This window comes from Geospiza fortis, unplaced genomic scaffold, assembly GCF_000277835.1.
Source record: "Geospiza fortis unplaced genomic scaffold, GeoFor_1.0 scaffold391, whole genome shotgun sequence".
Lineage (NCBI taxonomy): Eukaryota > Metazoa > Chordata > Aves > Passeriformes > Thraupidae > Geospiza > Geospiza fortis.
In genome coordinates this window covers 643,531-653,570 of record NW_005054472.1, presented here as the reverse complement: position 1 = coordinate 653,570, position 10,040 = coordinate 643,531, and the positions used below count along the sequence as shown (strand labels likewise).

General features: G+C 49.0%; 2 protein-coding genes across 2 annotated transcripts in view; one reads left to right on the top strand and one right to left on the bottom strand.

The window, feature by feature from the left end:
- Nucleotides 1-2,921: 2,921 nt before the first annotated feature.
- Nucleotides 2,922-4,589, bottom strand: LOC102044424 (interleukin-20). Its single transcript, XM_005428131.1, has 5 exons — nucleotides 4,431-4,589; nucleotides 4,264-4,329; nucleotides 3,705-3,857; nucleotides 3,256-3,330; nucleotides 2,922-2,999 (listed from the first exon to the last, which is right to left on the bottom strand). Exons 1-5 carry the CDS (start codon nucleotides 4,587-4,589, stop codon nucleotides 2,922-2,924), a joined length of 531 nt encoding a protein of 176 aa, XP_005428188.1.
- Nucleotides 4,590-5,997: 1,408 nt separating this feature from the next.
- The window catches only part of IL10 (interleukin 10), an 18,592-nt gene continuing 14,549 nt past the window's right edge, over nucleotides 5,998-10,040 (top strand). Inside the window, exon 1 of the mRNA XM_005428130.1 lies at nucleotides 5,998-6,075. Within this exon, the coding sequence (XP_005428187.1) occupies nucleotides 5,998-6,075 (78 nt within the window). The remainder of the gene's footprint in view (nucleotides 6,076-10,040) is intronic.

Here is a 10,040-nt window from a genome sequence, read left to right as displayed (position 1 = left end):
GGGGGCAGGGACAGGTCTGTGAGGGGCCGGGACAGGTCTGTGAGGGGGGCAGGGACAGGTTCGTGAGGGGCCGGGACAGGTCTGTGAGGGGGGCAGGGACAGGTCTGTGAGGAGCCGGGACAGGCCCATGAGGGGCCAGGACAGGTTCGTGAAAGGGCCAGGACAGATTCATGAAAGGGACCGGGACAGGTCTGTGAGGGGCCGGGACAGGTCCAAGACAGGATTGGGACAGGTCCGTGAGGGACAGGGACAGGTCCGTAAAAGGGCTGAGACAGGTCCATGAGGGGGCCAGGACAGATTCATGAAATGGAACCAGGACAGGTCCGTGCTGGGACCGGAACAGGTCTGTGAGGGGACTGGGAAATGTCAGTGAGGGGGCCAGGACAGGTCCGAGAAAGAATCGGGACAGGTCTGTGAAGGGCCAGGACAGATCCGTGCTGGGACAGGGACATGTCCGTGAAGGGGACTGGGAAAGATCCATGAAAGGGACCGGGACAAGTCCATGAGGGACCGGGACAGATCCATGAAAGGGACCGTGACAGGTCTGTGGAAGGGGCAGGGACAGGTCCGTGCTGGGACCGGGACAGGTCCGCACCCGCCCGGAGCCAGGAAGGGAGGGAGTGCCTGACTCAGGTGCAGCAGGAAAGGTGTGAGCCTGGAAAGCATCCCCGGCGGGCAGCATGGCAGGAGAACGCTCGGGTTTGGAAATTTCTGAGAGCAGAAAACCCCTTTCGCTCTCCCTTTGTAAATCCTCTTCCTCCTGCCCCACGGCATCTTTGCCCAGCTCCGCTCCTCCCTCGCTTCCCTGGGAGCCCTCGGGATGAGCTGAGCTCCGGCAGAGGAGCAGGGCCTGGCAGAAGGGCTGGGCTGAGCATCCTGCAGCCCTCAGCTGCCTGCTGTGCCCCCTGCCCCTTCCCACTGCTGGCACTTAATTAAATATTCTTATTACAATGTGCAGCATCATTTAGTTTAGGCAACATCTGGCGCCTTTCAGGTGAAGAACTGATCAAGTTCAGAGATCTTGCTCCAGAGAACTTCTTTGCTTAATAAACATGAACCCAGGAAGGAGCAGGAGAGGCTGACAAAAACAGCAAGGGGCTTAGTCTCAGCTTTGGAGAAGTATTTTGGAATTGAAGTGGTTTTGAGGGGAGGAATATTGTTAGAATTTTTCAGGTGAAGAACTGATCAAGTTCAGAGATCTTGCTCCAGGGAACTTCTTTGCTTAATAAACATGAACCCAGGAAGGAGCAGGAGAGGCTGACACCAACAGCAAGGGGCCTAGTCTCAGCTTTGGAGGAGTATTTTGGAATTGAAATGGTTTTCGGAGGAGGAATATTGTTAGAAGCAAAGAATAGAGCCCTGGGTGTCTGATATTTATCCATCCTGAGGGGGTGATGGCCCTGGGCTGCTGCTGTGCCCTGCAGTGGGGACAGATGTGTGAAATCCCTGGTTTAGGTGAAAGCATTGAGGCAGGCACGGGCTGAGGGGTGCAGCACACAGGGTGTGATGGATGGGATGAGCTGTAATGATTGTGAAGCTGAAGGTGTGGAATAAAACCCTCAAGCTGTGATCCAGAGCCCACAAAGATCCATGAGGAACTCACCAAGCAGCCCGTGCTCCTTCAACAGGTGCCAGCTGATTTCCTGGGGTCAGGGACGAGCTGTGGCACCTCACTGCATCCCAGCATCATCCCCAGGGGTTGTCCTTCAACAGAGAACCATGGAATGTCCCAGACAACTGTCATTCCTAAAAGAGTGGTGGAGCTGAACAATCAGCTCTCCTGAGCACTGCCAGAGCATGGCGAGATGTGTTCACCTGTTCATGCCCTGACACCTGGACAAATGAAACCCATGGGAAAGTGAATTAACAAAATCAAAGCCCTGAGAGGCTTTCCTTTGGCATCAGCAAATATCTGAGGGAGGACAGTGAGCAGAGATCTTTCCTTTGAAAGTGATTCACCGAGCACCACCCAGCCTGACACTTGTGCCGCAGGGAAATGCTGGTGCTGTCCCCCAGCTGGGATTTAGGGCACGCACTGGGCACCAGCAACACCCAAAATGGGAGAGAACAGACCAGAACTGTAAATAACACACAGTTCTGGGGACAAACGGAGGGGATCTAGCCACACTGAGGTCTGAGTTTGGTGGTTTTGGTGTGCCTGGAAGGATGCATCAGCCCTGGCATGCTGGAGTGACACCACAGAGAATTCAGAATGTTTCACCAGCAAGAATCACATAATTCCTCAGAACTTTGACAAACAGACTCAGCACAGTTTCAAGTTGGGTTTATTTATGGTCATCACCACCAATTTCCACAAAACTCACTACTGAGTGTCAGTAAATTGCTCAATACACTCAAAAACATTTTTCTATTCAGCAACCACATATCTTGCACAGAAACTTTTTTACTGATAAGGCAGAAAATATCATCTCAAAAGGAAACACAGATTTCTAAGGCCTGACATACCTGCTAGGACCTGTTCTTGGAAGCATTTCCCACACTGTACTTCTCATTTCAGCCAGATCCATCAGTGGCAGCAGCCCTGAGAACGAGCCCAGGTTTATGCAACATCAGCTGTACCAGCCAGCTCTCAGCACTCATGCCCCACATTCCCTAGACAAAATATCTGTAATTTAAACCATAATTTTATGACATGATCACAGCTTATATCTGCCAGCAAGAGAAACCCTTGTGGCTTTTCCCTGGGAGCATCCTTGGTGATGCTGATTTAATCAAACTCGTTATTTCCATCTTAATGAAGACTCTGCTGATGTCCCTGGCTGGCAAAGCTCCCCATGTTTGCCTGAATGCAGCTGGAACTGCTGGGGAGCTGCACTGATACAGTGATTTATTGTCCCTCTCATCTCTGCAAAGCCCCTGCAGCTCCTCAGCACCAGCCCATGGGTAATTAACACCTCCTGCTAACGAGATTTCTCCATCCAGTCCAGGAGGATGTCCAGCTCCCCCAGGGATTTCATGGCTGCAGATGTGACATTCAGCTGAAATTATATTTAAAGGCATGAGCTGTAAGCAGGCACCATCACTACAACCCAACATAAAGAGAATGTAAATATCTGTGTTAATAATACAATATATAACATATAACATATAACATATAATATATAATATATAATATATAATATATAATATATGATATATAATATATAATATATAATATATAACACATAACATATTACATATAATATATAACATATAATAATATGTGTGTGTGACCAGGCTCAGTCACCAACTCACCCCTTCATAGTTTGCAAGTATTTGCTTGAATTTCTCCGTGGATTCCTCCCCACACACGCAATTATTCTGCTCACGCTGGAAAAACAAGATAAATTCATGAATCTTATTTTTTAAAATAAGATTTCAGTTTCTGATTTTGCTGGGCATCATAGACTGAGACACTGTGGAACTGTGGGAAAGGCTGCAGGTGCCTAAATCAGGCTTTAACTCACTTGACAGACACAAGGACAGGATAAATTTTGGCCTTTAGGACCAAAAGGGGAGTTTGCTGGTGATTGGGCAAATATAAAAATCTCCCAGTGGACAGAACACTCTTCACACCACTCTGCTTTGTATTCTCATCAAAAAACATTTATATAAACAGAGACTTTGCAGCTTTATAAATCTCCCAGGTTGGTTTATAGATGAAATATTAAGGGATGCACACTGGAGCAGAAGCCAGGACTTACACACTGCCCGAGCTTCCTCCTCGTGCTGAGGAAGGAGTTGGCAATGCTGCTGATTTTCCTGTTCACAAACGAGTCCTCGGTCCTGCAGTGCTTGAAAACCTTGTCCACGTAGAAGGTGAAGAGCTGATAAGTGATGCAGCACCTGTCTGAAGACTTAGAAAATTAATTTAATGACTAAAAGTTCTTCCAAAGGGGTGTGACCTGCAGTTGCTCTCTAGGATAAAGCATCTCTGACAGGAAGCTCGTGGTAGCTGAGCACAGCAGGACAGTTTGATTCAGAGAAAGCTTCTTCAGTGGTACTTGATTGAAGCTGATAAAATAGATGGGAAATCATTTTAGGCTGATTTTCCAGGAGATCCATCCTCAGCAAGTCTCACAAAATGAAACCAGCTGATTCTGCAGCTGGGGATCAGAGGCTGAGACCCGGACAGCGGCTCCTGCCCCGGACTTTGGGGTGTGAGAAAGCTAAAAATCACTGATTCATCATAGATTGCACTTCCCAAGGTCACATTCACCTGTTTTAGGATCCCAGGAGGGCTCCCCAGCCAGGACCACCTACCTTGACCTTGTGCAGGGAGTGAGGGTGGGACAGGATGCTCAGGGTCCGGATGGGGTCTCTGGATTGCTGCGGAGAAAACGGAGATGGGCATGGAGCTGCTGGCTCCAGAGGGGCTCCAGGAGCTGCCAGGGGCTCCCCCAGCCCCCCAAAGCCTGGGAAATACCCACAATATTGGCTTTAATTGCTGTGAAGCCAGCCCTGATCTCTGTCATGCTCATGGAAACCCTGCAGGCTCCAAAGTGGAAGATTTTGTCCCCAGCTGTTGGCATCAAATTCATCCAGCAGGACACGGAGAAGAGGCAGAGGAACAGGGGGGATCCTCTCATGTCAGCTGCCTGGGAGTCCTGCCCAAGGAAGAGAATATTCCTCCTTATTTTCCTAAATAACACAACTGTGATCCATGTGAAAATAAACACATTTTATTCCAAACTTGTACATCTGTATTAAAAACCCCGTACTCATTACTATCTCTCACCCATTTCTTCTTTGCTCCCCATGATCAAGAGAAAAAAAATCAAATAATTAACTGAAGAGCTCAAAAAGAAAAGGAAAAATAAATAAAATATCAGTTAAAATGCATCTAAATAAACATTAGACTGTAATAACTAATAACATTAGTTATTCTGAAAAGATCTTATCAGAAAAATAAATACAGTGAAATTAAATTTTTAAGTCTGATGACACAGAAGCAACAGGAGGTAACTGACTGAAAGTAACAGATCCCAAAGTCTTATCCCAAAAGAAACCAGTTTCCCTCTGGCATAGCATAAGTCAAGCACAAGTTTTGTTAGCACTGAAAATTTAGGTTATTAATAAAAAAAATATTTCAGAGATAGGAACACGAGGAAATACCCAAAAGGACATAGAGCAAAGGGATAAACTCAGTATCTTACCTTGCTCTTCGGTGTGGGCTCACCTCTCACCTACGTCTGGCCTGGAGAGCTCCAAAGGAGGCGCTTTTATCCCGGTACCAGGAGGAAATAACTCTTGGATTAACTTTTGGGATTTTTCTTGCTTTTCCCAGCACGTATTTCCCTTTGTAATTTGCTGAATTAATGAGCTAGTGCAAGGGACCAGCTCTCTCTCCCACAGGTGTTTCCCTCACCTACGGAGGCGGGAACTCTGGCATCACTGCGTGGGTTTTCTTTTGGGAAGAGGGATGTGAAATCCCAAAATTAGGGACCATCCTTGGGGTCACATCCCCAAAATCTCAAACATGGAGCAATGCTGGCAATCCCCTCCTGGAGAGGGGCCATTCCCAGCTGCCCACAGTTGGGATGTGGGAAGCTCAGGGGCATCACTCCCCTGCACTCCAGGACTTCTGGCAATGTGTCACGGACATATTTTATGAAAAATACTTTTGCTAGGATTTTTTACCTGAGAAGCTGAGAAACCTCAGAGGAAAAGAAAAACAATAATTATCTGCTGCTGTGGAATGCAACAGGTGCATCTTTGATTGGTCTCATGTGGTTGTTTTTAATTAATGACCAATCAAAGGTCCAGCTGGATCGGGACTCTGGTCAGTCACAAGATTTTATTATCATTCCATTCCATTCCTTGCAAGCCTTCTGATTAAATCCTTTCTTCTATTCTTTTAGTATAGTTTTAGTACATTATTGTCTTTTAATATAATATAATATATATAATAAAATAATAAATCAGCCTTCTGAAACATGGAGTAAAGATTCTCATCTCTTCCCTCATCCTGGGACCCCTGCGAACACCACCACAGCAATGGACCTGGTGGAACTGGTGAAACTCCAGTCCAGGGTTTTCTCCATCATTGTCCCGGCTTTCCCCTGCCACTTTCAGGTAATCCTGGTCCAAAATTCAAGGAATCCTACTAGCAGCCTCAGGGAATGCTGTCCCAAATCTCCTCAGTTCCTGGACACTTCTCCATCCTGTGTCCGTGGTGTTGGAGATGCACAGAAACGCGAGGCTGGGGGTTTTGGAGGACACTGCTCCCACCCTGCTGGCAGAATAAGTGGTTTCCAGGCTCAGAGGGGATTTAGGTGATCACCCTGCAGAAGGACAGAAATTCCAACACCACCTTCCCAAGCCCCCAGCCCAGTGGCACAGTGACACCCATGACCATCTCACCACGAGCTCTCCCTGCTGAGCAAAAGGAGCAGACACGTTCTCCTCCCAGCATTTCAGCCCCCAAGGAACCAGGATTTGTCAGCTGAGGCTCACTGTCACACAGAGGTGGCAGTGCTGGTGCAAACCCCAGGCCCCTGTGCTGCTGGCTCCGAGGTTGGTTTGGATGCTCCTGCAGCCCCTTGGAGAGAGCTTCATTCAGTCTACAAACAAAAACGTGCAGCTAAATCAACTCCCTGCAGTTTCTGGGACCAGGAGGGATGGCCAGCTGGACATGGAGGGCACTGGGGTGGCAAAGTCACCCCTCTGGAGTTAGAGGCAGCCTCTGGAGCAGGTTCCTGCAGGGAGCAGCAGCCCCAGCGTGTCCCTGTTGCAATGTACCTTGTGCCTGTGGGCCAGGGCTGTCCTGCTGGGTGACTAATTAACTTATTGATCGCCAAGCTCAGTCTTGAGCGGAGATCTGTCACTAGGCAAATGGATTTTCTGCCCAGGCTAGTCAGGCTGTTGCACACAGGGTTGCTGGAAGTGCCCCAGGTGTGCCCACTGTGCCTCCCTCACCCGCTGGAAATCAGCCAGACGGCAGGGCCCAGGCTGCAGCAGGTTGGATTTGCCCTGGCTGAAGCGTTGGAGGGATCTGGGCTGGTTAATCCTCCCCCAAATCCCAGCTGCTGCCTGGAATTGCAGCAAAAGTTTTGCTGGAAGCAGAGGAAGTGGCAGCATTCCCGGGAGCCCGGTGCACACCCAGCCCGGGTGAGGAAACAATGGAAGAGGCAGTGAGTTCTTACTTCATTATGTAAATGGCAGATGACATGAAAGCATTTCTTTCTTTTCGGGTTTTTTTTTTTTTCCTTTTGGTAAGCGAACTGACGCCCCGGATGGGTCAGCCAAGTGCCAGAAGGCAAGGAGGAGACGTGGCTGCGGGGGAGGTGGAGGAGAAATGCTGGGGTGATACAGGAACAGCAGGGAAACGTTGGATTATCGAGGTCCAGGGCCTTGTACAAGTCTCTGCATGTGTCCCTCAGCCCCTCTATTCTGTCACCGACCTTCTGCAAAGCAAAAGAAACAGCAGGACCCTCAGCACAAGGGCAAGGAGGAGGAAAACCCCACCGGGGTGGGGAACAGCCCAGAGAGATTTCATTTTGGGGTTTTACTGGGTGTGAGATGGTGGTGGTGGAGCAGCCCAAGTGCTGGACGTGGGGGATGTCCAAAAGCCTCTCATTTCAGAGCAGAGTGGGGGGAACCAGCAGGGTTCCCAGAATGGTTTGGGTTGGGAGGGACCTCAGAGACCATCTCATGTCCCATGGCAGGGTCACCTTCCGCTGTCCCAGGGTGCTCCAAGCCCTGTCCAGCCTGGCCCTGGACGCTTCCAGGGATCCAGGGGCAGCCACAGCTGCCCTGGGCACCCTGTGCCAGGGCCTGCCCATCCTCACAGGGCAGAATTTCTTCCCAAAATCCCATCCATCCCTGCCCTCTGGCAGTTTGAAGCACATGCTGGACCAAACCCAGATAGAAGCGAATCCCCCCAGCGTGGCTCTCCCCAGCCTGTCATCAACCCTAGAGCTCCAGCAGCATGGAAACACCCTCAATAAAACAGTAAATCACCCTCCTTTGCTCTGGGAAGGAAGAGGGAAAGAAGGAGCAGGGATTTCTGAAACTCAGCGGTGTGACGCTGCAGATGAGCTCAGTAAAATGGGAAGTGACTCCCGCAGGCACTCTGGGCATGGCTAAACCTCGGGGGCACTCAGGGCTGGGAATGGGGCAGGGAAGGCTCCTCTCCTCTCCCCAGGAGCACTTCCAGCCAACGAGAGAGGGCTCCTCCCTCGGGGTTTCATGGCAGGCACGTTGTGGCAGGGCACTCCAAAGGTAGGGACAGCCCAGATAACAAGCAAAGGCAGCAGAGAGGGTTGTGAGCCAGCTGCCCCGGTGCTCAGGAATTAAAACTCAGCCCTGGGTGCCATTAACGCATCTGAGAAATCATTTATGCAAAGCCCGTGGCGAGCAGCACATCCCACATCTCACAGGCACGTAAGGGGCAGAGTCGGGATCAGAGGGAGCATCCCCAGAGCAGCTGGAAAATAATGCTGTGTCAGGAGAATGAATCCACAAACAGCAGAGGTTTGTGTCCAAAAAGGAGACAGAGGAGTCCTTTGGCTTTATTCCAATAAAGGGAGAGGCCATGGGGCATTCCCTTGGGGTCTCTCACATTTTTGGAGGACGCAGCCTCCTTTTTATCCCAATTTCCCAGCCATATTTCCCTCTCTCTTTCCCCATTTCTGAGGTACTTGAGAGGCCCAGACTTCCCAAAACACCTGACACCAGAGACTTCCCTCTAGTGTACAACCCTCCCTTTTCATTTTTAATTCTTACAGAATTTAGGACTTTCCCCCATTGTTTCTTTCATCTTTCAATATCCAGTTTCATGTATCAGCAAACCTAAAGTTTATTCGTAAAATCAAATATCTTTTTCCATTCATCAACCAGTGGAATCCTTCCCATTGCTGATCTCTCAGTGCTGGTTTTATCTATCGCAGCAGGAACGATGCTCAGCCCACTGTCACCATCACTGCTGTGGTGACAAAACATCTCCAGGGTGGCTGAAAGCACCAGGCTGCTGCAGACACAGGGCTTGGGGCAGTGACTAACACAGGACACGGTCCTGGAGAGCCCTGGAGCGTGACAAGGACAAGACACTCAGAGGGGACAAGGCACTGACTCACCCCTGGCTGGTTACATTGGGAAACTCAGCCCTGCTCCATCCCCTGTGCACTGGGAGTCATCCCACTGGTGTTACTGGGAGTTACTGCCCTCCTCATTTCATTTCAATATTCATTTCAACAATGAATAATTCATTTCAAATCATTCATTTCATCCCCCCCAAAAAAAATTCCTTCAAGAAATTGTCAATGAGCTGTTGTGATCCGCAGGCGCCCCGCTCTCAAGGGCTGCTCCCAGACCAGTTTAACATCAGGTTTCCAGTAAAGTGTCTGGGCGTGATAAGGCAGTTTCAATAGTGCCTTTCAAGGCGCTTTTTGTGCTCTAAGAAGTTCTGATAACACTCAACAGCCCAGCTTTGGTTTGACATTCTTTGTCATCGCTCCTATTTCACAGCAGCTTTAGGTAAACCATCGTTTCAGATATGAGCCTGATAATGGTTTTTCTCAGGTCCCCAGAGCCAGAGAACGTGAGTGAGAGAAATGCTCCCAGAAATTTTCATGAAGGAAGAATTGAGCTTTAATAACAGCATCCAGCAACAATATCTGGGCTCAGGAACCCTTCCTGATCTCCTTCAGGAAAAGAGCTGCAAAAACCAACTCACAAAAATGATTGTGAGTGTTACACAAAAATGATTGTGAGTGTTACACACAAAAATGGGGTGTTACACTTGCCCTGATAATGCTGTAGCTCACCAAAACCCCAGTCAAATTTTGTTTTCAGCAGCAGAAGAAAATGTTTTTATGTGGTTTTTCTGCACTGGAGTAATTTCTTTGACACCTGAAGTGATGTAATTTGTGAGCCAGCCCTGCCCTCTGCGTAGCTGGGTGTCAACGGAAAGATGAAACACAGTTCTCAGCTCCTTAAAAATCAGTATTTAATTGTCAAGAAATCCCCGTCCCTCCAATCCAAAGCCAAACATTAGCACAAGGAGTGCTAATGTGGCACTGTCCTCCTGAGCCAGGCAG